The sequence below is a fragment of the Merops nubicus genome, unplaced genomic scaffold (assembly GCF_000691845.1).
Source record: "Merops nubicus isolate BGI_N331 unplaced genomic scaffold, ASM69184v1 scaffold24893, whole genome shotgun sequence".
Classification (NCBI taxonomy): domain Eukaryota; kingdom Metazoa; phylum Chordata; class Aves; order Coraciiformes; family Meropidae; genus Merops; species Merops nubicus.
In genome coordinates this window covers 207-28,148 of record NW_008598613.1, presented here as the reverse complement: position 1 = coordinate 28,148, position 27,942 = coordinate 207, and the positions used below count along the sequence as shown (strand labels likewise).

General features: G+C 44.2%; 1 protein-coding gene across 1 annotated transcript; it reads right to left on the bottom strand.

The window, feature by feature from the left end:
- Positions 1 to 27,942, bottom strand: RAD18 (RAD18 E3 ubiquitin protein ligase; the record flags this gene model as incomplete). Its single annotated transcript, XM_008937119.1, has 11 exons — positions 1 to 148; positions 1,554 to 1,556; positions 3,441 to 3,575; positions 9,053 to 9,113; positions 9,815 to 9,891; positions 11,770 to 11,954; positions 14,606 to 14,705; positions 16,513 to 16,847; positions 23,822 to 23,892; positions 24,951 to 25,012; positions 27,861 to 27,942. Coding segments are annotated over 11 exons (1,259 nt in total), but the record flags the coding sequence as incomplete, so codon positions are not given.

The following is a 27,942-nucleotide window of genomic DNA, read 5'->3' as shown; positions in this document are numbered from 1 at the left end:
CTGCTTGTTGATGACAGTGAGAAGGCAGGAGAGGCTGATCTCTGGCCTTCCTCCAGGGAAGGAGGTTCACTTCTGCCATCAGGAGTTTCTGTCTGGAGCACCTGGGCTTCTCCAGGGCCAGCAGCTGTGTCATGCTCTTCCCTGCCTTCTACCAGAAGAAAGGCAGAGATTAGCAAGGATGACAAAGCAAAACACTACTGCCTGAATTTTGCAGGCTGGAGATAGATTTTAAGAAAAAACTAAGTAATAAACATTTAAATACCCACACCTCATTCCCACTTACTTGCTTCCCAAAACTCTGGCAGTTTTTAAGGTTTCATTTCTCTTCCTGCAGAGTAAAAAAGAAAACACTCCCCACCTTCTGAGAACCAGAGACTGAAACAGAAACGTTTCCTCCTTACAGGTTTCAAGCACAAGCAAGAGAGAAATAAAGGGTAAGGATATTTGTCGTGTGTCATGAGATGTTCATGTCAGAAATTAGCAAACACTCCCCTGCTTCTTGCTACCAATTCTCTTCATCCACTGCACGAGACTGCTTGAGAGCTTTGGAGCTGTACAGACTGAGGTAGCAGCCTTGTTTTCAATAGCAGAACCATTACAGTTTGTCTCCTTACACATCTAAGAAAGATTATGTCAATCTAGAGAAGTGATTTTTTCCTTTTTTTAATAGGAAAAATAATTTCTAGACAGCACAGAGAAATTGTAAAAACCATTCCATTATTTTTGTGTCAAATTGACAATTTTAAATCTAATTTGCAACCTATAAAAAGGTGAAGGGTTCTCTGAAAAGATACCTCCAAAGAGAACACAAGTATAGACTAGAAAGTATGTTACATACAGATAAACCACTCTTATGCCATACCCACAAATATTTTAAAATTAGTTATTTAACTAGAAAGTGGCACAGGGCATTAAAGCCACAGAGTCTCATTAACAATCCTCAGTGTGGCCATTCACAGAAGTGCCCTGTCCCCCTCAGGAACCCAGCCACCTTCCTGCTCAGACCACTGTGATGTTTCTATCCTTGCAGAAATCATTTTGACAGAAATGGCCAAACACAACTGTAATGAGAGTGTGGAGGAGGTAGAGAGCCTTTCACTTCAGCTACAGCTTGCCCTTTCACTTCTGCTAAAACACATAATTCAATATCAGGAGCGTGTGTGTGTCTGTTGAGGACAACCAGCAGATTGTGGTGAGTCAGTTGGCCAGCTAATGAAACATCACTCTGAAATTAAGAGAGTAAAAATAGCAGAGGCCTTGTGCAATAATGCAACCCATAAGAGATGGATCACGAATATTTATCGCATTCTTATTAGAGCTTCCCAAGACAAAGCAAAAGCCTATGGTTAAATGTTATAAAACAAAGACAGGAAATCAAACACTTTATGTTTAAATATGGAAATTCAAAGAGATTTTCAGAGATATCTAAAGAGATTTTCAAAGAAATCTAAAGAGATTTCATAGAGTTTTAAGTTACGCCAACCAACACCACAGGAGAAGACAACTGGAGATATGAAGGGATTAAAAAACAAACAAACAAAACACACACACACCCCCTCCAAAATCAAACCAACCAACCAAATGTATGTTTTAGTTCTGTACAGTTCTACCACTTCCATGAGAAACCAAATAAAGTGGGTAAGGAATGCACACAAAGCCTTTGCTCTTCTCAGCAGCTGTGCTTTCAAATGCCAAGTCATGGAAGCACTGCTGGTTTTCTTCCTTTCACTATTATAACTCCCAGTTTAATTAAAAGGTAATTGCTGTTAATAAGGAACACTGAGGAAACAGCCTTGAAGCATCTGTTCCTTCACCCATAAATCAAGTTTTTGTTTTGATTTATTTTTTAAATGGTTTACAAACAGTTGACCAGATGCAGACCTTTGGCACATAACTAGAAACTGAAATTTCAAAGATTACTGAAAGCTCAGTGCCCAAAAAGCCCAATGAAAACTGTGCAGGTTTGCCAGAACTGTATGAGGTGGTATCATGTACTTAATTCAACATGATACAGGGTGATACACCCAATAAAAGTTATTTTCTACCTGAGCACTCTTTTGGAAAAACTAAAGGGCTTTACTTCAGCTTCTCAAAGTCTGCTGCTCAGTGCACAGAGGAAGAGCTCACACAAGACAGAAACCCAGTAACTCATAGCAGTCGACCTCTCCACAGAGCATGGCTAGAAATCAGTGTTTCAGAGTCTGTGATCCCATTACCTAACAACACATTGCTTCTGTCTCTGCTGTAGGAGGGAACATCACTGTAAAGGATGTCAAACAAGATAAACTTTATCCTTGAGATTCCTTAATTTTCCCCCTGGGCATGGGAAGGATTATGTGCTGCATCGAGGTCTGCACGACACGATAAGGATAAAACTCATACTATTGTACTGGTGTTTTCTTTTATTTTCACTCTTGAGAGCTCTGCTAGGGGAGACAGTGCAGGAGACAGCCAAAGATTAGTTCAGCTCAACTCAAGAGAACACAGACTTGGATTTGGATGAGATGCTCTCCAGGGTCCCTTCCACCCTAAGCCACTCTATGATTTGTGAGAGCCAGTGTGAACTAAACTGCCATAATTTTTGATACAGACAACAGCACATCCAATTCTAGTCAATAGAATTCTCTCTAAAAATCAGAACCTTAACTAGATTATAACTCTACAAGTTCTATTAGGCTGAGGAATGCTCTTCTAAATTACAAGTTCAAAGACACATACTGTGCCAAGGCAACCTGTAACGTACAACGAATGAGGCAGAACCAGCCTGTAGGGAACAAGTGAAGAGCACACGTGGGGTTGTCTTTGATGCTGCAGGTAGTGAGGATTACAGACATGTGCTAGATGTTGTTCCTAACTCATAAAGTCCTGAGGAACTGCAGTTGTGCATTCCCACTTTTTACTCTGTTGAAGTACAGAAACAAATCGAGGCAAGATTTAAAAAAAAAGGCAACCTACTGTATAAACAGTCTAAAGGAAGCCAAAGTATCTTATTGCTTCAACCTCAGGACAAATAAATACTTGTTCCAGCCCACACACACCCCTCTGCAGTCCCCAGGTACTGACTCCCCATCACACCATCCACAGGGAGAGCTGGAGGCAGGGAGTGACACCCATCCTCCTCTGCCTCTCAGGGGCAGCCTGTCACACGCCCACGCTCAGCAAACAGATCTGAGCTGGAACCTAAGATCCCATTTCAACCAGCTAATTGAAATAAAGCACATCTATAAACAGTCCCACTAAAACAGTCATATTTATTATGAGTTGTCTGTATCAAACTAAAACCAATGGCAGTCAGTCTTTTTAGGGTCTGTTTGATTTTCCTGCTTTTCCCCCCCTAAAGGACTGTAGAAGAACAATGGCAGGAAAGAACATTTCTCTGGGGAACTCCCATTTATGAGCGTGGATCAAAGAGGGGGACTAAATTAAACAGCATTACTAACCTGTGGCCACTGGCAGTTCTTTGACAGTGACAACTTCTTTGTGCTCAGCACTTTCTGTTTTCCTCCTGCCGCTTTTCTTCCACCGATTATTTACTTGCTCCACCAACAACTGAAATTCACTTCTGTGTTTGTTTCCTGAAATGTAACACAGCGTTACCAATCACTGCCCCAGCACTCCTAAGGTATGCCACCAGAAGCAAAAAGGATGTGAACAGAAATAAACACAAAGTACTGAATTAGAAACATTTTTGTTACAGCGAGTGAAAGCCAACTCATCACTGCGGTACTTCCATAGCCTATTAACGACCCAAATCTGGGTCTGTGCTTTTAGGGAGTTACAGGCAGAACTTGCACAGGTGAAAAGTTCATTTTTGCACAGGAGAACTGTGTTTGCTGGTTCTTCTTTTCCCCCTGAACTTGTTAAGCATGGCAGTCAGCACTGTGACAGCACTGGCCCCTGCAGCCAGGGCACCAAGCCCGCCAGGGCCCCGGCAGCAGCTGGCCAGTGCTCCTGCTCGCATGGTTCAGTTCCAGGTCCTGCCTGGAGCACTCCTCAGGGAGGGGGAGAGTGGAATCTCACAGCTACTCTGTGAATCCTTGCAAAGCTGATTTGGGTTTTTCCCAAAAAACAACAAAAATAATTTACTGCTACAGTAAAGAAACATCAAAAGCTTCTGTGCAACGCTTATAACATTGTTTTGATTCCAGTCCTCTAAATCACAGTTAATTGCTCCTTGGCATACTCTTTGCACTTCCAATCACTTGCTATGTTCTAAGCAATCCTCTGGTATTTGCAGCAGGGTTGTTTTTTAGTTTAGATACTTTAGATTCTTTACTCCAAGGCTGGGAAAATACTGGGTGTCCTCAGACAGGCAGTACCTGACCCTGGCTGGGCTCGAAGGGAACCTGCTCCTGTCCCTGCAGAACACTCCCCCTCCCACCCAAACAGCAGACTGCACTGCAGCTCCCCACACCTCTGACAGCTTGAGTCACTCTGCACACCTGGCTTTATATTGATATGTTACAGTGAAGGCAGCAAACATCAACTGCCTTTATTGGAAGGACTTTTAACATCGTGTTGCTCTGAGAAACAGATTTGTCGTTTTGACACAAATCATAGAATCACAGACTGGTTTGGGTTGGAAGGGACATTTAAAGGTTATTTAGTCCAACCCCTGCAGGGACAGGGACATCCCCAGCTAGAGCAGGGTGCTCAGAGCCCCGGCCAACCTCCCCTGGGATGGTGCCAGGGATGGGGCAGCGACCACCTCTCTGGGCAGCCTGGGCCAGGGGCTCACCAACTTCAGAATCAATAATTTCTTCCTTCTATCTAGTCTAAATCTCTCCTCTTTCTAAAACCTTTAGCCTATTTGTTAGCCTATGGTAAAAGCATGCAAAATGTTGTGTGTGCCAGTGGCAGCAAGGCACAACATGCACCAAAACATTCTCAGTGCAGAGCAACTGCCTGTAGCAGCACGAGGAGGTGAAGCACACACACCTTCCTCTGGGCTGCACACAACCAGCCTGCGGAGGCTCCAGAGCTCCAGCACACCCCAAAACCCCATCTCTCAGCCCGAGTCTTGTGGGGAAGACTGGGATAAACCCCAGTACAGAGGATGGGCAGAGAAGCAAGAGAGAATCCTCAGGACAAACGAGAGGAGGATGTCCCATCCTTGGAAACACCCCAGGTGAGGTTGGCCAGGGCTCTGAGCAACCTGCTTTAGTTGAGGATGCCCCTACTCCCTGCAGGGGGAGTGGACTAAATGACCTTGAAAGGTCCCTTCCCACCCAAACCAGTCTGTGATTCTATGAAACCCCAGCACAGAGGATGGGCAGAAAAGTGACCAGGAAGCTGCAGGTGAAATGAGAGCAGAGGGCTGGCTATGGGCTAACTGGGCCACCTCCCACCCTGCCCGCTGGCACCACAGCCCTGGCCTGTCCTGGCACATGCAGCCAGCCCAGCCAGGCACCCCTGGCACCAAGGGTGCACACGCCAGCTCCACAGCCACCCCACGAGCACCCAGAGCAATGTCTACCTGGTGACAGCAAAGCAAATGTCCTGGGGAATCGGGGCGCTTGGAACCAGCTTTGAGCCCAGCTGAAACAAAGAACTCCCTCCTCAGTTTTCCATTTTGTCTGCTTTTGTCAAATCAGTCTCTGCACGACCTCCTTCTTCCTCTGCAGGCTGGGGAGAGGAAGGAACATCCCCAACCCTCCCCAGAGCTGTGGCACAGGCACTCCCCAGGCTTCCAAACCACGGGCGTGTGCACCAGCAGTTCCCCATCTCCCTCCCTTCCTGCCCAGCACACACTCCTGTCCCTCCTGATCCCAGCCCAGCAGCAGGGCCTGGCTTCCCCCACAGGCACCCTGACCTCCTCCTCCAGCAGAGCACATCTCTCCTCCCAGCCCTGCCTGGCCCCAGCACCCTCTGGGCACAGCTGGCACCCCAGGGAGCGGGCAGCCCCCGGGAGCAGCCGCCCGGATCCCGTCCTGCCACACCCATGGAGCAGGGATGCAGAGTGAGACCCACCGAGCCCTGCCCCACGGAGGGGACACACTGGCACCAACAACCTCTCCCCGGGCAGCTGAAAACACCACATAAGGTCAACAGCTCCCCTAAGAAGAAGAGCTCCTGCCCCAGATGCCTGTGCCTGGAGCGCTGCGCTCGCATTACGTAACTCCTCTGGCGCTTCAGCTTCTCCAGCATCACTATTTTTTGTTGTTTTGTTTTATGGTTTAACTACAAAGCTTTTCAAGCAAGGGAGAAATGTCCTGGCAAAGCAAGGCCCTGTTCAGAGGCACTGTAAATCACCTCTGTGCTGAAAGGCCATACCAGGCACACTTCACAGAACTACAGGCGTTTCGATAATAAACCAACCACAGATATCATTACCAATATTTAAAGCACAAGACATAAATCAGCAAGCCTCTGAATAACACTGTGAATTAAAAGATTTATATTCAGAGAAAGCAACAGAATGCATTACTTAAATGAATGTATTTCTTTTCCTGTAGATTTTTTAACTCTTTGAGTAGAGGCCTGGCCATAAGAGAAGCAGATGGAGGTGGACACCGGGCTGAGGGTGTCCCCGAGCTGCCCAGGAGCAGAAGGACAGTGAGTTCAGTTGTACCTTTCAGGCACCAGCAGCTGCTCCAGCAGAGCTTCCAGCTAACACACAAACCACCCTTGGGTTCACCCAGCCAAAATATTAACTGCTATTTCAAATACACTTCACATGCAGAAAAAGCAAAGCCCACACCAAGAGTGTAATGTGCAATTTGTCAGGAGTCTGGGAGACCAAGAGATAAGGAATAAAAAACCCTCTTTTATCACAGCTGCTTTATTTTGCTTTTCAACCCAGCTGTTACACCACTCCAGTGTGTTGGGTGCTCCATAGGGAGGCAGAACAAGAAGTATGTGGTTGGATGTTTTTATTCAGAACTTCTGCCAGAGTTAATTAATTCATTAATCCAGCTGGGAAATAGGGACCGAGGGTACAAGTGCTGGCAGTTAAAAAAAAACCTTCATCGTATAATAAAGCTTCTAAAAGTCCATCTGTGCTACAGTGAAAAACTGGCATCTGATAAAAATTCCTTTCATCTCTAACTGTCCTCTACTTTTAATGAATAGGGTTTTTTTCATACTTATTACTTCTTCTTTATTGCTTTTATGGGAGATAATTTGCTGACACTAGTTAACATTTACCTCTTTGGTCATCACTTTTATTAATTTTAAAAACATATATTCCATTAAATTTTTTTTCTATCTTCTCCTTTTCCCCCTTTTTTTTTTTTTAAGACTTTTAAATGTTCAATTAAGCTGCTTGAGGCTAATTTATTCACCTGGAGATCTTGCTGGGTTGAAGCCATATCCATTTAACAATAGAAATGCAACAAAATACCTGGGTTTGGGAAATTAAGACAGCACTTAGTATCTTCTTGCTCTACAACATGGACAAGACAAAAATACCCAATTTGGGATTCATACTTTTTCAGTTGTTTCACTTTTTGTTTGAGGTTTTTATTTTTCATTTTATTTCTAGAGATTTCTGTGTGGTGCAGGAGTAATTATTACCCAGTTACTTGGAATTAGAGAATGAGTAAGAGTAAAAGCCATAAACAGTTCATGTACTAAAAAAAACAACCAACAAAACCAACAGCATATATTCTCAGGAACAGCAACAAAAAGCAAGGGAAAAATTTACTAAAGATTTAGGTGCTTATTTAGTCTTCACAGTAACCCATCTAAAATCAACAAGTCTAAATCTAGCTGCATTATGGAATAATTTATATGCCTGAAGCAATGCAAGGAAAGAGAGGAAATATGACCATATTGCAGATTTAAATACACCCTTAAGTATAATCAGAACAAGTTGTCCCTTCATCATGTTACTCCTCTGTGGCTGAAAGCAGAGAAAGCTTAATTTTCATTGAATTTGTTCTAACATTTCTTGGCTAACTCTCATGTTTGCAGGTGGGAGCAGAGAGCAGGTGAAGTGAAATGAGTGGGAAACAACAGGGAAGAAATTCTGAACAATAAAACACCACTAGGGAGCTAAGTGCAAAGTAATGGTATTTAAGAGCTGATGTACAAGTGCACAAAGAAGGGAAAGGAAATTGTCTGGAACAGTCAGTTTACATCAACCATTTCTGTACTCAACTACTACCACAGGACACAAGTCTTGCCCTCTTTAGCTCTCACAAGCCTGTGTGCTTCTAACCCAGCCAGGGAGGTGGTTAGACAGCTCCATGGAGAGAGGAAACACCACTCTCAAGCTCAAGCAGAGACAGTTTCAAACAGTGTGCTTTCCCAGGGCCAAGGTAAGCAGGAATCATTTCTCTGTTGAAAAAACATCCAAAACCACACCAGCAAAGTTGTACCATTGGACTATAGCTCTTCCTGAAGCATTTATTCCAGTTATGCTTCCTGAAACAATTGCTGTTACTCTGTCAGGGCAGAAGCAGTTTCACAGCCAACACAGGCACTGGTCTTGTGCACAGAGGGGCCACAGTGCCAAAAATGAAACAAACTCTAACAACAAAGACAGAGGAAAAAAAAAAATCACCCAGTTTGCACTGAATCCCAGTTGCCTGCAGAGGATGGAGGGGAAGAGGCCAACCAAATGGGCAGAGTATTCTTTGTAAGAGGTCACAAAAAAATCTCAGGGCTGGACAGGAGTAAAAAGGGATGCAGGAAGGAGAGGAGAGAATGTGAGTGCTTGTGGAAGGGGACAAAGGGAGTGAGTGTGAGGAGCACTGTGAAACCCTGGATGGTTTGAGAATCACAGTACAAAATATGAAAAAAGGATTTGGGACTCAGCTAAAACATACTTTTTAGCAGTAAGGGCCACTTTGACAACTGTAGAAGTGTAAAAAGCACACAGTTGAGGAAACATGCAGCCATGAAGTGTTGTAGAAATCCATATTAAATCTATAGTACCATGGCTACTTTACTCGTCACTTCATGTCACTCTGCACTCCAGCTTTGACCTATTCCATGAGAGGATGGGGAAGCACAGCCATGAACAGCATAAATTGTGTGTATGTTTGAGTACAATGGAAAAGAAGGTGACTTGAAAAGCAAAATGAAATGAAACTTGCATATCACTTACGATAGTCAGCGTGGATCTCATCTATTTCTTCCTCTGTCTGATCCTTTGTGAAGGTCAAGCTCTACAGAAATCACACAAACGTTTATTTACAGAAACAAAAAGATTATAGAGTTGCATACTTTAAAGCTAGAGGCTTAAAACTGGAAGATGATCAGCTGTCTGTTTGCCCCCACCAGCTCATCCACAGGCAGTAATCTGTATTTAAAGTACCTACACATGCTGCCTTGCCTTGCTTTCACAAAGTCAACAGGACTAAGCCAAGTCACCCCATATAACACCCAGCATGTGTGGACCATAAAGTATTTCCTAACACTGTGCAAAAAACATGCTCCAAAAGTCACAGAAGTCTCATATGTCATGGGAAAAGCACAGGGACTGCTGCTGATACGGAAGCGGGGAATTTGCTAGCTAAATCCTGGAGAATTCTAGGAAGAATATTCCCCACAACGCTGCCATGGAGGGTCAAAATCCTCCACTATAACCAAGGGGAATATTTCTCAAGAGTTTTTATTGCAATAGAAAAACACACTCCTACTTAAACCATTTGGGTATAGAAACATCCACAGTACACCAAGAACTATCCCTGAAAAATGAGCAGTATGAGAAAATCATGTTGTTTCTAAGATGGTATATGCAAATTCCAACACCCAACCTGGGAATCTGGGAATTCTCATAATAAAGAGACAGGCACACACGTTCAGTGCTGACTCTGCAGTTTCTCTCAGCTATCCCCCTCCTTGAGAACAAAGATAACTGGCTTACATTTTCACTGGGCTTGTTAAACTCAAGCTGAACCCGAATCTTCTCATTCTTCTCCAGCTCTTTAACAATCTCTGAAACTGTTTGAAAATACAAGAAAGGGATCACTAAACCAGGAGCCAGTAAATAAAAAGACCTAACAGCATTGAATGAAACTACCACAGATTGAAATCACAGTGACAAACAGGCATTAGCTCTCCAGCAGTGAGAACTCTGAGCACGGGCAAGCCGCAGGACGTCAGCCACCCCCTGGCCCTGCCCTCACTGCCCCCCTTACACCCATGGGAATCTGGAGTCTTTGAATCTGCCTCCAGCACACAACAATGTTTCTGTGGCACACACAATTCCCAGTTTATAAAAGTATCTTTCAGCAGAAGACAAAATAATGACATTTCTGTTTATCTTTCACCTCCAAGGAAAGGCAAGACTGTCTGCAGGCTTATGTTCAAAACCCAAAGTCCAAAGATGAATTACAACCTACTCTAACGATTAAGTCAGACACCTCAAAAGCATAAACAGACATCACTGTGTTTGTTAACATTCTAACTAAAACTAGAGCTATCCAGGGCCCTGCACCATTTATTTTAACATTTACTTTGACAAATCTGTTGCTACACTTAATCATTTTCACAGAGCTACTAGGTAGCCATGGGTGATTATTAAAACAAACACTTGCACTAGACAGTAAAGTAGCCAGAGAATAAATCATCATTAAGCTGTGAAGGAATAAAACCTGTTCAAAACTGGTTTAAGCAAAATCCAGGAAACAGGGCACCCCTGTGTTCTCAGAGCTCAGCTGTGTGGGTTATAGTGACCTGAGGCTCACTGCTACCACTGAAAAATGCACGACTGCATCTTAAGCATGAGTTTAATAATTCACCTTTTACAAGGAGGTGCAGAGCCAGATCTGAGGAAGAGTTAACCTGCTCAGCCACGTTCTTAACATGGTTAAAGGAGCAAACTCAAAGAGCAAACAGCACTGGCTGTAAACTCACTTCTCTCACATACCTGCTCCTAGAACTCACACCAAAAGCTGGCAAGTGAAATCAGGATTTCAAAAAGTAGGAGCCTAAAGTTTAGCTGCCAAATTCATAATTAAAGTCCCCAGTGACTGACTTTTATTTTTCAAAAAGCACCATATCTGGTCGTTCTGCCTGTTCAATAAAGGAGTTAAACAACCAAAACATACTTTATTTTTGAAGTGCCACAGTGGAAGCTGTGGATATTCAGCATTTCTGACCATCTGATCACACAGAAAACCACACGTGCATGGAGTTAACTGCTGAGCTTTTAATATGCATTAGAAATAAATGGTCCCCTACACTGCCAAATTTGTTCAATGAGAACTAATGAATTAAGTGGGTTTTGATGTGTTCAGACTTGGCAGCCTTCTCAAAGGCCAAACACCTAAATTGATACAAACTCCAGCAAAGTATTAACACTTTTTGAATTCATTCTACCCTTACCTATCAACTCCAATAAAGAAATATAATTTTGAAATTAAATCAAATAAAAATATAAAAGTCTCAGTATAAAAGGAAGATAAATTCAGAAAAAAAGAAAAAAACAATCCAGTCACCTACTAAGAACCTCAGGTATTTCCAATTTTTTGACTAAAAGCCTCGGACTCTAATTTGGAGTCACTCATTAAAATACAAAGTCAGTAAAAACACAGAACATTTTTCAGAACAGGGTTAGTAAACTAGGAAGTATCAAAGAATTTCAACAAATTACATCCTTGCTGGATACTTCCAAAGTATTTCCCCCCATTTCTGGTTTTCATTAAACTTCCTTTTTGTTTTTTTTTATTAATCTTATTTATAAAAGATAAATTCTTCCAGCTTCAGTTTTCCCAAATATTCAAACCAGCCTTATTCCTACTCCAAGAACTCAGAGAAAGAGAAATACACCCCAAATAGTCTGTGATGGTAACAACTTTCCTAGAATTCCCAGCTCACCAGATTTGGGATGCAGAGCATCACACTGAGCATTGTACAGGTGCACGAAGTCCTGGTGCCGCCTGACGAGCTGCTGGCGGGTCCCTCGGGTGGACAGACCATGTTCCTTCAGCTTCCTCTTCAAGTCACGGTCAGACAGCAAGTTGTAAACAATTTTAGACATGGGCTTCCTTTTGTGACCAGAACTGCAAAAGGAAAAGGAAGCCAACTTGTAAAATGAATGCTCCAACAAAAATCAAAACAGCGGTTTACATTTTGAGAGGGTATTTCACCCACTCTGGGTAAGGAATGCCCCAAAGAATCATTCCAGTTGTGACAGATACAGCAGCAATTGCAGAGTGTATCACCAGTGGAACAGCTCTAGGAAGCCAGAACACTTTCTCTATCTACAAAGAAAGTTTCAAACACACAGAAAACAACAGGTCTGGCCTGACTCTTTTCAGGAAACGATGTGAATGCTACTCCTGTAACAACTACTGTGGCCCAGTTTTCTGTACCTACATCAGAAATGACACCAGCACCCAGTACTGATCACCTTTGTTAGGATTAGGATCTAGCCTCACATTCCCTCTGCATCCAAAAGGAAGTGTACTGAATTCAGACTGCTGAAACACAGGTTTCCCACCCAAGCACTGGCCGTGTCCTGAGTCAGCTGGTGATGTTTTAAAAGCATGAAAAGTGTAAGCCAAAACTTGCATTAGATTTTTCAGTTTTCTGGAAAAATGATTTCAGGAAAGATGGTCGTGTAGCTGAGAGCAAATCTGCAGTCCCAAACTAACAGAAGGGTAGTTCAGTAATACAGAAAGTGACACTGAAGAGAATTAATAGAGCTCTCAGATTAATAACACCTAACCCCAAAACTTATTCCTCCACACTGCCTGATGTCAGAACTCAACGTTCCTGGCACAGCAAGGGAAAACAGCTTAATCACAGGAAATTGCCATAGAAAATTTAAGTCCTATTGCAACTTTTGTCACCTAAAATTAGCAGAACAGTTTCCTAGTTTCCTTCTGCACCAGTTCGCTCAGTCTTCCCTCCACCTCTTAATGAAATACTCTCAAACTAGCCAACAATGGCACTGAAATCCATGCACTGCCTCCCTCATCTTCTTCAGCTTCAATAATTTCTTAGCTACAGAAGAACACCACTTAGTTACTTTTCCTCCTGCAGCAAAGTGCAGTTCAGCTGCATTGCTCTGAAATGCAGAGAAGCTAATAGCTTTGCACTGGGAAAGCAAGAGACTCAGCTGAAAACTGTATTCAACACTTTTATCACATTGAAAATAAATTCCAAAGTTTTAAAAAGAAAAAAAGAATGCTTAGGCAACAACAGATATAATTTACTCCCATACAGCCCCCTGTAGCATAGCTGGCAAAAAAAAAAGATGCTTTACCACAATATATTCTTAAGGAAAAGACTTTTGAGGTTTTGGGGGGAAATATAAAAATTCATTGAATCTCTCTGAAGTCCTGAAGATGTGTGTGTATTAGAATTCACCAGCAGCATGCCCTAGAAGAGTGATGACAGCTTTGTGAGCAGACACCTACAGGAAAACAGCTCATGAGAGTTTTGAACCCTAACGTTGGTGTTTTTCCCCATCCATGAGAAGTGCAGTGTTCTTCACACACACTCACCTGTGCTGCACCATCAGTTCTGCTGAAATACTGCTCAAGTGTTAACACAGCATGCCACGTGCTCCTGATTTCAGAATACAGAGAGCTAGAACTCCTCAGAGAAGCCCCAGAGACATGCTGCCACTGACACCCCAACAACACTGCCACAAATAAATGCATTGCCCAAAAGCCAGCATCTAACACAGCAGCCAGTCCCCAAGGGGAAGTATCTTGCATGATACTTTCTTAAGATCCAAGCATCTAGATAGAATAAGCAAAATTTAAAATTCTGTTAGGGACCAGGGCTTGACACCAAAGAAATATCTGGCTTCTATTTCTATTCATTAAGAGCTGAGAAAACATTAAAAGCATCCCAAATGAAAATTAAAATGCAACATCAGATTTCAATATTAAATTTACCATTTACGTATCTTCAAAGGCCTTCAGCTTAAAGACTGCATTCTAAGCATGACTGGGCAAAATAAGAGCTTTCACATAAAATGACTTTCTCATTCATGGTTCAGAGGAATTGAAAATACAGGCATGATGTTAAGCCACACGCAGTAACAGTCCCTCCCAGTTCCTCACTCCCATCAGCCAGAAATAACCATGGCCTGAACTTGAGCTAGGAAGTAAAACAAACTGAAATCCCCACTCTGATGTGAATGTGGTGACCGTGACAAATTCTGGGGTGGAGGTATAAAGTCAAAGGCAAGCATTCATCTTACTGAAACTGAGATCTTGGAGAAACAGCCTTGACTGGGGCAACTCGAAAAGAACCCCAGAGAGCAGAGTGAGCTGCAGATTTTATGTTTCCTCGACAGCTAGTGAAGCAATTGTCTTGTGGCCCAGCTGAACTGAGGGAAGCAATTCACACACTGAGTGAAAAGTGGGAGTCAGGGTTATCAGAACAGAATTTTAATGCTAGTGAGCAGAAACACAGTGAGAATTCTGCAGACTAAGTTTTACTCCCTGTGTTGAATACTTTAAAACATTGCTGCTAAAAGCCAAAAAAATAATTCTGCTGGCAATCCACATACTTTCTTGAGAGGGGAAAATCACCACTATCATGGTTATAGAATGGTTTTTAAGTGATTCATACAGCAAGTAACCAAGAAGCAAACTCAATCCACTATGTTGTAACTCATCAACTAATATTTCTTGTTTCAGCAGTGCAGAAAAATGGCTACATGCATATAAAAGCTGTTAAAGTTGTTTCTTACCTTCTGAGGCTGTCCTTCTTCTCTTCCCTTGTCAAGCAGCTATCCAGATGTTTGTTTATGTATTGCTCTGGAATAGCAACTTCACAAACAGGACAACCCACTGAAAGCAAGGGAGAAGGAATTTAGTATCACATATATCACAGCAAAGAGCAAATGCTTTCATCTGAAAAACTAATTGTGGAGGGATGAAGAGTGTGTTTGTGCTAATGTTTTTCCCTTTTGCAGTATTTTACTCCTACATCAAGGAAGCTGCTTCATTTTGATAACACAGAACAGCACAAACTTTATTCACATTAACATGACACTCCCAATCTCTGGCTCTCAGCAGGACTGCCAGAACAGGGGCTAAGACAGCCTCACAGGAATCCTACCACCCAGCCACGCCTCATACTCACTCCTTAGCACAGAGAACCTGACTCTGTGAGGCTCACCAACACCCCGGAGTTCCCCTTGCACCATATTTTCAAGCAGCACCTATAAACACTATCTGTAAAGACAGTCAAAACCCAGAAACTTAATGTGACTGCTAGAGACAAACATTTTATGTCAAAAGCAAAAGGCTAATTTAAATGAATTGTATGAGAGAGATATTGTTCAACTGGCATCCTCTGTATTAGGATGAAGGAAGTCGGGTGTGATTTAAAAGGCAAAACAAAAAACAACCTATGAAAAATGCTGTGAAATGTGGGAATTGAGAGAGTTATCTGGTAACACTGCTTTGCAGTTCCTGACTCCCATGACATCATATTCCAGTCAAAGGTTAACAACAACAACAAAAAAAGGTTGGAACAGTAACCTAACACAACAGTTTTGAGCAGTCTATTACAGCATTTGAAGTTAACTTTTCAATTCTTAACAGAGGAACAAATAATACTTATCAAAACCACTTCAGCATTGCCTCGATTCAAGTCCTCCTTTCATACTGTTTGACCAACTACTTTGCATTTGTGGAAATAATTCCCATGTAAGGCACGCTCGAGGAATTAATAAGGTCATAAAATGGTAAGCAAGTGGAAGTTTCAATTGCTCGAGAATAAATGAGCAGTAAAATTTCATATGAGTTTTAAATGACTAAGGCAAGTGAGGCTGCTGCATGCAGCTAGGAGACATAACTTCTGGCTAAGCTGATGCCATTTTCACAGGGCTACTTTTCTGGCTCCATTGCATCTTTATTTACCCAGCTAATGAATTAATATGAACTTCAGAGTTGCAGTTAAATAAACTGCCAAACAAAAGAACAGATAAATATGAACTAATAAGAACCAGTGCTGTAACTCCTGCAGGGTCTTTCGTTACAGGCTTTTAATTGGGTCCATGGGATGGTTGTCATTGTGGCAAAACTAAGAGGCTCCTGTCACTTTGCTGTAGTTGGTTAGTACAAATGGGCATTTTCATGCTTCAAAAGAAACTAATCTTAACACTCTAGAACTACAGAAGACTAAAGCAGATTACTTTGTTCTAGAGAGTGTATGAGTAGGAATATTAATAAAACTGAAGCACTGACCATTTTGACTGTGGGTGCACCCCCCAACTAACACACACATTACAAACCACCTTGTTCTGGTTACTTAGGGGGACAAGAGGAAAATGAACCTTGAGATTGTCTGTCTAGCCATTCAAGGGGAAGGAGAAGAGAAAATTACTTCATTATTTACTGAGTAACTCTGTTGCAAAACTGTTGTTTTTCACAGTTGTTACTCAAAGCAAAGGAATCTGCAAGCAGGGAGCTCCACACAGTTGGTTGGCAGCAGCCCAGGCTCCCTCTCAGCAGAGCAGCAGCCTGGCCCAGCTGCACAGGAGGCACCAGTGCAGGGCAGAGCTCCACATGGAAACGAGAGGGGTGCCCCCCACCACAGCCATCAGCTGGAGGAAGACAACAGGACAAAACCAAAAATTAAGCATCTCACCTTTCTTAACTACTTTCAGCACAGATGTAGAAGGCTTTTCAAGACTTTGGGTGCACTCAGGACTCTCTTGTGATCCCACTCCATTGTCTTTACCATCAGCCTCTGCAGAACTGCTGGAACGGTTCTGGTGTTGCTCAGTTTGGCAAGTCTTCTGATCTGCTCCTGCCAGACCGTCTGCCTCTGTCAAGGTGCAATCTTTTTCCTTTTTCAGGAACCTGTCAATCACTGGCACTCCTGGAGCTGGCTGAGGACCAGGACTCTTACTGCAGCTCTTGCCAGCTGACCGCCTGCTGCAGGCCAGCGGAGTGTCCAAGACCAGCTGGAACAGCTGTTGTCTGGAAGCATCCAGAAGACAACATGCAGTTAGCCATGTTGGACAGTATCAGCTCTTTCTTGAGAAGAAACCAGAATGAAAACAGATGTGGCTTTTGCTCCATCCCTCCATCCCTGTCCCCTCTCTTGCACGCAGCCCCTGGGCCTTGGCCAGCCCACAGGGCAGGACACGCAGCTCAGCCTCCCCACGCTCTGCCAAACCCTCCAGTGATCCTCCCCAATTTCAGACAAAATTACACTTAGCAAATTCAGTAAAACGCCTCTCAAATCATCACAGGGAACACAGTAACAAACAAGAAGTCTTCCCCCTTGCTTGAAGGTGGTAGGTGACCATTTTCAAACCAGAGTACTCCAAACACCGCCATGCAGCTGTGCCAGAGGCTCCTGAAACCACAGAGCTCAGCCAAAAGTGTGGCTGTATTTCCTCTGCCCTCCCTTGCTGTGGCTCCCCACAGCAGCTGCTCGCTGCCCACCCCCTAGGCAGAACCCCATCAGGACACCCCCACATCCTGCTCAGCCCGGGGGATTCCCTGCCAGGGAGCCCAAACTATTTTGGTCACTTTTCATCGATGATCACTCCAAGAGCATAAACCCTCTACTCTTTTCTCATATAAAGTAAGGGGAGAACATAACCACCCTCAAGAAAAGCCCATTTCAGTCTCCACCAGAACACTCAGCCCCCACCTACACATGCTTTACCCCCCTTGAACTCCCCACCCTCCTGAGGGCTAGCAGATGTCCCGACCAATTTAAACAGAGGTCTCTTTTCAAAGAGATGAACTTGTATTTTATTGGTAGGAACACAGCAGCAGCAGAAGGCTCCTTCTCCTATCTGTCTCATAGTACTTTCAGCTTTGGGGTAATACACAGAATTACAAAGTCACAGTTGTCCTACTCAGGCAGCTGCATGAGACCTTACAGACACTGTTTATTCCTACTCCTGCCCTAGGGTGTTTTGCAGAATCCTGCTTTACCATGTATTTCATACAGCTCAGTCTAAGACAAATTAAGCCACAGACTGTACCCTTGGCAGGATGCAGGGAGACAACATCTTGTGGTTCACTTTCACTCCTGTGTCATCACAGGCAGAGGCAATGGACAAACCACACATCCCACTCCTACCCACTAGTGCTTCAGCAAGAGTCCTGAGGGTCACAAAGTTCACATCCTCCAGCCAGCAGAAGTACACGTGCAGTCACTAACCTGTGCACCTTTAACCCCTGCCCCACCACCCCGTGGCAGCCCCCTCACCATTCCCTGGTGGAGCTCTCCAGGAGTGTGAAGCCTGCACAGCTGCCAGGGGCTCTTCAGCTTTCTCCCTGACTCTCTGCCATCCTCTCATCCACCGCCTGCCAAGCCCCAGCCTGCTGCATTGTCAGAGGTTCTACCCCAAAAAAACAGTAATTACAAAAAAAATGTTACCATCTACAATCTCTGACAAGCTGGGACAGCTTTCCTTTAAGACTTCCATCTTTTTGTATGGCAGCATCTCTCTAAGAAGGAATGGAGGAGATGGGTTCACCTCTAGGAGATACTCTGTCCCCACTTGCTAAGAGGTGTAGGGAGGACCTTCCCTCCACTTCTCCTTACAGCAGGGTGATGCAGAAGGGAGGGACAGGAGTAGGGACAGCTTTTGAGGACACCAAGGAGCACAAGAGCCTCTCCTGGGAAAGGCACACTGTCCCCTACGTGCTGCTGTGCCTCAGCTCTCCAGCCTGTGCTGCAGGCCCAGAGCTCAGCACTCAGGGCACAGGGCAGTAAGGATGGTGTTGACTTCTTCCAGGAGAAAAGCCCTGAGCACTGCTAATTACAACTGCACAAGATGCTTGGTATCCCTCAGACAGGACTGCATGGCCCCAAAAGACCACAAACAAGCCCATAGCACCACAGAGTCCTGCTCCTTCCCATCTGTAACACATTAACTTCTTCCTCAAGCACTGGGATTTTTACTACTGCCATTGCTCAGCAAGTGCATGCTCTTTATTTAAATGCCAGGGCTTTACAGCTTCCATGGTGACACAACTCACTGCACCTGAGATGACAAAGCCTGTGAAAGTAGAACAGCTGAGGGTTCTCACCTTCCAAGGGCTCTAACTGGGGAAGGCTGAATAGCAGTTGAAATAATTTGAATCACTATTCCTTCTCTGTTAAAAAAACAAAAGAGGAGGGCACTGTGGGTGATGCACCTACAGAATGTGCACTGCCAGGAAATCATCTCTTACAGCACCTTCATAGACACAAGGCCCATAAGAGTCTGAAATGCAGCTACTCTCAGATTTTACAGCTGAAGGCATTTCAGTATTGGGTAACTACTTGGAAAACTTGTCAGTCTTTTATGGTAAAGATTTTTTCATCTCTAAATACTTACTGTCTGCACATATATCCTTTAAAAACGAGCTGGTGCAAGCCACACAAGTCAGGTGAGTTTGTGGCGAGCGACCAGCCCCGCAGGTGGGTGTCTGGGAGCAGGGGTCAGAACCCACCTTCCCTGGATCTCTGGAATTATGGACCACATGTCAGTGGCAGCCCACGTCTGCCCCAAGACTCTCTGCCTTCCTGCAGTGCAAACAAGTGCAATTAAGTGTGGCACCAAAGCTCTGTCCTCCTGCCTGCTGATGCCCAGATAGGGACGCACTGCCCTGCAGGAGGGCAGCTCTGCAGGAGGGCAGCTCCCGGGCTGATACACGGAGCAGCCTGGCTGCTGCTGGCCAGGGATCAGCCTGGTGGGGGAGCACGGCCAGGCCCTCACCAGCCCTGCCCCACCCCCTTCACACGGGGGATTCCAGCCAGGACCATCAGAAGGGTCTGATAAGCCACAGGAGCAGCAATATCGGGCACAGCAGCTCCTCTTACTGCAGACAGATGCATGGTGTTCCTCAGCTCGAAGGTGAGGGCTACAGCCCCAGCAGCCCTGGCACACACAGGGGGTCACAGCCTGCACTGCCTTCAAAAGCAAACACAGTCACTGCATTTTATTCCTAATCACTTGGGCAAACTTTACTCCTCAGAAGGATGCAGCTGAGTGTTCTAACAAAGATGCATTTTTTTTTTTTAACGTGTTTTTCCCTTGATGAACAAGAAATTTATCTTTTGGTTATGTTAAAACCCTCCATGTCCTCAGGCTCCCCAGGTTTCCACACAGGCAGCCTGCCACTGAAGCACCTAAGCAAAGGCAACACGTAGCCTTACTGAATTCTTCTTTTGGCTCTTAAACAACGTTTTTTACACAACAGCCCAGCATCCTGTGCTGCAGCCAGCTAAACTGACTCAGACAGCATAAAACAGATTCATAAATGCAATCATTTGGCATCACAGCAGTTGAGTTTTCCCATAAAATAAAGAACAATACAGCCCCAAAAGGCAAAAATGTCTGAACAGCAGCCAGCTGCCTATACTCCTTGCCTTCAGCTAGAGAACACAACTGAGCTCCCTCATTTTTCAGTATATCTTCTGTTGCTTTTGAGGGCTCCTCCTTCTGTGCAAGGAACACATCCCACTGTTTGTAACCACCAGTTACATCTGTTTATTTTTCCACAACATGGATTCATGAGCTAAACTGTATCTCCCAGCGGGTTCACACCAGCTGACAACACTCCTAAAATTCAAACTTCACATCAGTTCATCTTTTTGCCAGGTTTCAGACTGATGGATGTATCTTTCTCTCAACATTTCTTCCTCGGAAGTATCACAACAGTACAGCTTGTAGTACCTGAAATTCTCCAAAACAGAGGCTTTAGAGGTCTGGCTGTCCCTCAGGAAAGCTCCCAGGCCAAAGCACAAGTTTAGAGGTGGGCCTGGACTCAGAGAAACTACAACCCAAGCACGGGACAGCTGAGCAATCCCCACAGACACTGGAGGGAGGAAAGCAGCTCTGTGGCCAGCAGGAGCAGGCAGCAGACATCCAGCAGAAGGCTCAGAATGCAAAGCTCAGCACTTCTGCAACGTGTCCTGAGGAAAGCACAGAATTCTGAACTGGGGAGAGCTGCCAGGCCAGGCTGCCCAAATAGGAGAGCATCTCACGTGCAAGATGTGAACATCTGCATGAAGGCAGCCAGAGCAGAGAAATCTGAACAGAAATTTCAGATTCTGCAATAACAGTTGTCTCAGTAAAGTATGATCTGGTATAAAACAGAGAGAGAAACTGGAAAAGTAATGCAAAACCCAAAAGCTATCCTAACAATAATTTTATATTAAAGGTTGCTTTAACTACACCATTCATCCACAAATAATGATACAGTGTTTTTCCTAGTATTGAAAGATAAATACTTACAAATAAACTTTCCATGGGGTTTTATCTTGGCACATAATCGATGGAAAGAACACAAGGGATGAGAATATGAAAACTTGTTTGCCAAAACACACATGAAATCTCTGTATGCCCTCCTTTTTTTTTGGTGGGAAAATACAGAAACTGCTAGTACTAAATTCAAAAGAGGAGAGAAGGTCCCAGACCTGCTTTTCCCAGAAGGTGGTATTATTTTGGGCCCGCCGAGCAGCTTGACTGGCTACGTGATGACATCTAGTGGCCCTGCCACCAGAGCCCCAAGCCCAGGCCCCCAGAGAGAGGGGAGCTGGAGCTCCTCACACAGCCCTGGGCACTCCAGCAGCACCTGATCAGCTGCTGCTGCCCTCCTGCAAAGCCAGAGAGAACTGCTCCAGTTCTGCTTGCTCAGAGACTCTGACAGCTGCCATGGGAGAGACTGGACAGGCACGACTGGCAGACTGACAGCTCTGACAGGCTTGAGCAGATACAATTTTCCCTTCCTGGCACAAAAGCAGTAAGGGTGTCACAGTTTCAGAGCACGAGCAGCACCCTTTAAAGGCTGAAAGTCAATCAAAAAGATTAGTGAGTCCTAACATGCACCATTATAACCACTACCCAAGTCCTCCTCTGTGACCCCTCCTCTTTCATCCCTGGCTGGGGCCAGGACAGGGAGTCACTCCTTTAACTGAAGATGGACAGCTATATGAGCACACTCCCCTTCCAGGTGTGCTTTAATAACTCTATAAATATGATTTTTTTTTTTTTGCTTCAGCTCTGCAAGACCCACCAAAAAATGCCAGTTTCTTCCATCATCATTCCCAGTTTATGGTCCATTTACTTCTCCCTTGCCAAAGCAGCCAGGAAGCAAAGCAAGCAGGTGGAAAACTGGTGCTTCCACAGAACTAAATTCCAGGGAAGAGATGGGGTTGTGAATCTTCCTAGGAATAGCTCACCCAGGACAGTCCTAGCAGTACTAGAGGACAATTGCTCTCCTTGAAATTCCTTCTGCACTCCTCCTGGAAGCTTAATCAGCCTTAGAAACACCAGTACCTGCTCTCTCCAGGGCCCAGAGCTGCCTCACCAGCTGCCAGCTAACCCTGATCAGGAAAATCAGGTACAAACTTCAAAGTAAAAACTCATTTCCCCATGTATGAAGGAAGCACAGATCACTTTCAGCAAGGACGAGCTACTTCTGCATGGAGAACACTTATCTCCACTGCTGCATTTTCTAGAGAGGTGATGCAGAAGCTGACAATTGTTACCAAAATGAACTCTTTACTAGAGAACAATGAAATTCATTTCAAAACAACCCAAAGCTTTACACTTCTCATTTTTGAAGGCACTGCCCCCCTTGTAGCTGACAGAGACACTGTTCACAAAGATGGCACAAAGAGCACTGCCCATCCTGATTTCAAAAATCAACTCCTGGACTTTGTTTTGGAGAGGGTCAAAACAAAACTAGGGGGAGGAGGAGAAGGGAGGCAGAAGATTCCTCCTGTACCAGCATCACTGTTAGGATTTAATGACAGTTACAACACACAGTTTTTGTCTTATTGATCTAACTCTGCGTTGAGAAATTGACTGAACTCCAAGTCACAAAGGGAAATATTATTAAACCACTCTGACTGGTAAGATTTATACTGGTCTATTAAAGCAGTCCAAAAAATGAACGTTTACGATTCAATATCATAATGGATCCACGTCAGCACTACTTGTCCCCTACAGAATTATACCTTACCAAAAAAATAGTAATCCATTCATCACTAGAAAACACCAAGGACAGAGTTCAAGCTAAAATAATGGAACAGAGGATGTCCAATTCTTCAAATAAAATCAATTCAGTCTAATAGTGGTCATGCAGAAGATCAGATCTTCATCACAGAGAAACTCTCTCAAGAAACAAAGCCATAAAGAGAACTGTACTTCCTATTACATATGAGGCCAAGCATCTCATTGACTTCAAGCTCCCAGTTCACTTCAGAGAAAGAGATGATAGTGTATTTGTCTCCCACAGACACAGGAATACCCAAAAAATACCCAGCAAATCACTGAGCTGCTTCTAATAGAAAAAAATTGAGAGAGAACACAAGAAATGTCATGTCTCTCCTGTGGTAAGCTTTTACCAAAGTCATGCTTATTCTGTTGTCCCTGTCTTTCAAAAGAATGAGGAGACTGAAAATGAATGAACAAGTGGAAAAGTAGATAAGAAACCCAGGTGAAAGCAAAATACTCCATGACTTCTCTCATCCAGGAACACTCAGATCTGTGGTCCCCCAATACCTACGTTTTTCCCATCCAGTGACTTCACCAAGAGAATTCTCTTGCAAGTTGACCATTAGTGCTGGAAAAAAATCCTTCTGTGCAGAATTTTCCCTGCACACATAGGAAGGATCTTAGAAGAAAATCTTTATTACCATTATATAGAATCTGGACATGTGCCTGACTTCCTACATGTTGTAGGAGACTGTAACTTACATAGCAGCTAACCAGAAGCAAAACCAAACTGAGGTTACTCACCCTGCACACAGCACCTGGGTGGACAGGAGCCTTGGGCAAGAATTCCCCAGAAGCATAACCCTTTGTCTCTGACACTGCAATGTTTCCCACTCAGTCCTCACACTGCCCCTCCCCTACAAAAGCCTGGTCACACAAGGTCAGCCACACTTGCTTTGCAGCTGCCAGCCCAGGGAGAGCACTCCCACATCAGTGTACCTGGCAGAATTAAAGCTCTTCACTAGCTCATCTAGCGTCCGATTGTTCCTCAGGTCAGACTCTGAGACTGCCTATTAAAAAAAGAAAGAAAGAGAAACAAACAAAACAGCAAACATCCACAGGCACTGAAAACAACAAATACCCAGAAAATGTTCAAGTGATCAATAATTAATTTCTTGGCTCAGTGCCTCAGCTACCCCTGCTACACTGCTGTGTGAATGAAGATGCATAAAGTGCAAAGATTTTTTTTCCTGAAAAATATCTCAGACTAAAATAACTGCCTGAGAACTGTAAGTCTCAGAGGTGACAGGTAATGGATAAAAATGAAGCATGAGGCTAAAGCAACAAAATCCAGTGTGCTCAGTCTTCAACAATGCTTTATGGTAGGCTGGTTCTAATCATTTTAAAAACCAACCCAAGGATCCCATGAATGTGTTAAGATCTTTAAGCAACAAGGCACAAAAACTGATGAAAGTAAATGTTAGAATCTTCTGATTATAAAATGAAAATATTAATTATGAGATGGTTTTGTGCATTCTTCTTAATTTCTGATTTTTATCTCTCTGTTTATCTCTCTCTCAGCTCTTCTTTTTTACAAAGCTTGTAGTAGTCTTGCTCATATCAATACCTGTGATTTAAGAAGGAGATAGTAAAATGTGCTCCATCAGATAGTCTGCACTTGTTTGAAGGTTTAAAAACTGGCAAAGCTACAAATAGATCTGCTTTCCAGTCTTGAAAAGTCTGGTCTGGTCCATGCTTTAGAAACACAGAAGAAAATTACTTCTGTTTTGCCAATATTCCTGAAGCACCATTCATTGTTTTTAGGCAGTCTAACATTTTGAGGAGTTCACTAAAGCCCAGTTGAATTAAGATGAAAATTAAGGCCTAGAATAAATTGTATTCTGTGTTCTTCAATCAAAAACAGCCTTGGAGTCAGCTCCTAATAATGACCCACCCTCAGAGCAAGCTGAGAATGCCACTTGTGGCAGCACCACACTGCCCAGAGAGCTGCTCCCCAAACAGAGAGGTGGCCATGCACGGCCAGAATTCGTTATCCAGAGGGCAGTGAGGTCCTGAGATTCACCAACAAACAAACACAAAGCAAGCAGAGGGAAAGAAAACCACTTACCACACAGCACGTGGGACACTGAGTTTTGTAGGACAGAAACTTGCGTATACAAAGGGAACAATCTGGAGAAAGGAAACAGGCAGTGTTGAAGCAGGCATCCTTCCAAACACAGCAGCCTCACAAATATACCTTCTTTTTATAATATATGCTAAATATTCCACAATACACAGTATTGAAAAGACACCGTTTGCCCAGAGAATTAAAACTACTAAAAAAAAATCCCTATTTCATGTATCTTTCAATGTTCAATCTCTCTGCCAAAAGTATATGTTTACTTTTGTTTCTTTAACACAAGACAAGAAACCCTTAGAAACCTCAGAGAAACTGCTCCTACCACTAGAAGCAGCATGCTCACACTGCTCACTCCCCCACCACCACTTTTTTTTGGCACAATTGATGTTAGATCACTTTCATCCTCCTGCACAGCCCCAGACAAAATTTCTATCCCAAATTTTTCTCAGGTGTTCCTTCCCCTTCCCAAAACAATGCCAACCTGTTGTGGAGGGATAAGGCTGAAAGGGCTGGGAGGCAGCACTGGAACTGAGAGCAAGCTTTAATGCCTCCCAGGACAGGCAAGTCGTGCCATCACCACAGGAGGATGATGATGATGAAACTCTCAAAGGCTCTTTGGTGAAACATGCCATAAGCTTCATTTTGTGGCAGGAAATCCCTGAAATTATCCTGCCTTCTCTAATTACCCATGAGCTTCCATAATCACTTCACAGAATCACAGAGTGGAGTGTTAGGGGTTGTAAGGGACCTCCAGAGATCATTGAGTCCAACCCTCCTGCCAGAGCAGGAAAAATATAAAAAATTCAAAATATAAGATGTTCCATCACTCTCCATTAAAACAGATGTTCATTTATTAGATCACTGCTGGCCAGAGCCTCAGCATTTAACACCCTTAGCACCAGCTACCTGAGCAGATGTATTGCAAAGACCCTCTGTGAAGCAGTCAGAAAAGCAACAGGAGCATTAATGCACTAATTTAACACCTAAAACCACAAATCCATCTCAATACTCAAAAATCCCAATATATAGTAAGATGTAATATGGGGGGAGGAAGGCATAAAAAAAAGAAATCCATTTTAACTGAGTGAACAGGAACCCATTCACAGCCTAGGCTGCCACAGCAGGTCCCTGGCCCAGGGCACTGAAGCTTCTCTGAGGAAAACAAACCACAAGCTCCCAGCAGGAGTGTTAAAGGCTGACTCTGGGCCCTGGGCAGAGAAAACAATGGCCCCACAATTCTCTATCCAAATCCCTTCTCTCCTACTCTTCCCACAGGAGAAACAGCCCCTGGCAGCCCAGGTCTCAGCCTGACATTCCTGGGGTGACAAACAGGTCACAGACCCCCAGAATTAAATGGTGCCACAGGATCCACCTCCACCTACCTACCAAACCCCCCTGTGACACCACACCTACCAAACTAGTCACCAGACTCAGCTGCAGCACTGGTAACCCAGAATACAGAAGAGAATCCCAAGGGGTGAAATTAATCTGAGAGCCACCACTGGATGCTCAATGGCAGTGACAGAAGGAAGGGACACAAGTCACTGTCCAACTCCCTCGAGTTTGAACTGGAAGCAGCAAGGTTGTGAGAAGAAAGGTACAGAACAAGCTTGGCAGGAGGAAAGTCAGCAATGCCAGAATTTACCTCCCACACATCAATACACCAAATTTACACCCCACACATCCCCACACAGGATCTTTTTTAAGCAAGTAAGCGATTCTGAAACCAGCTTAGCTGGAAGCACAGCAGTAATCACAACACAGACTTAAAGAAAGGAAAACCCTGAAGGACAAAAAATAGCTGCCTACGCCTGACATTCCCGGGGTGACAAACAGCTCACAGACCCCCAGAATTAAATGGTGCCACAGGATCCACCTCCACCAACCTACCAAACCCCCCCGTGACACCACACCTACCAAACTAGTCACCAGACTCAGCTGCAGCACTGGTAACCCAGAATACAGAAGAGAATCCCAAGGGGTGAAATTAATCTGAGAGCCACCACTGGATGCTCAATGGCAGTGACAGAAGGAAGGGACACAAGTCACTGTCCAACTCCCTCGAGTTTGAACTGGAAGCAGCAAGGTTGTGAGAAGAAAGGTACAAAACAAGCTTGGCAGGAGGAAAGTCAGCAATGCCAGAATTTACCTCCCACACATCACTACACCAAATTTACACCCCACACATCCCCACACAGGATCTTTTTTAAGCAAGTAAGCGATTCTGAAACCAGCTTAGCTGGAAGCACAGCAGTAATCACAACACAGACTTAAAGGAAAGCCCTGAAGGACAAAAAATAGCTGCCTACAACAGCTCCAGCCAACTCCACACAAATTAGTCCACCAGATCCAGACTCCCCTGCCCATCTTCCAAGTGACAGCAGCTCCAGAGCAGGGCTGTGTGCCTCTATGGCAAGGTGTATGACATGACATACAGAGCCAGGGCTGTGTGCCTCTATGGCAAGGTGCATCTACATGACATAAAAGCACCTAAATCGAGTCAAAGCCAGTCCCACAAAGTCACAGGAGAGAGGAGAACGACCTCACTGCCCCTCTATCAACCTGCCACAAGTGCTCTGCTTACCTTGGCTCCTACTCCAGCAATTTTTATGAAAACTGCTGTTTCTGTGTAATTTTCATTTAAACTCAAGTAAGTTTAAACTGCAACCACCAAGTCAATATCAATCTGTCAACAGACCCTCCATAAAACACGTCAAGCACAGGGCAGGAGGTGGAGATTTACAATGAAAAGGAAATAAGTGTTGTGTTTGCTTCCACAGAGTGGGTGCCCATGAAGCTGGTACAGCAGACAGCAGGATGGGCTGACCTGTCACTCAGATGGCACCTTACGAGTCCCACACGAGTAAGAAACCCACACACAGCACATTCAGTACTCACAGTTGTGTGAACACTGTGGAATGATCATTGCAATGCTGAAGTAATCAAAGCATATCCCACAGCGCAACAAGTCGTCCACTGC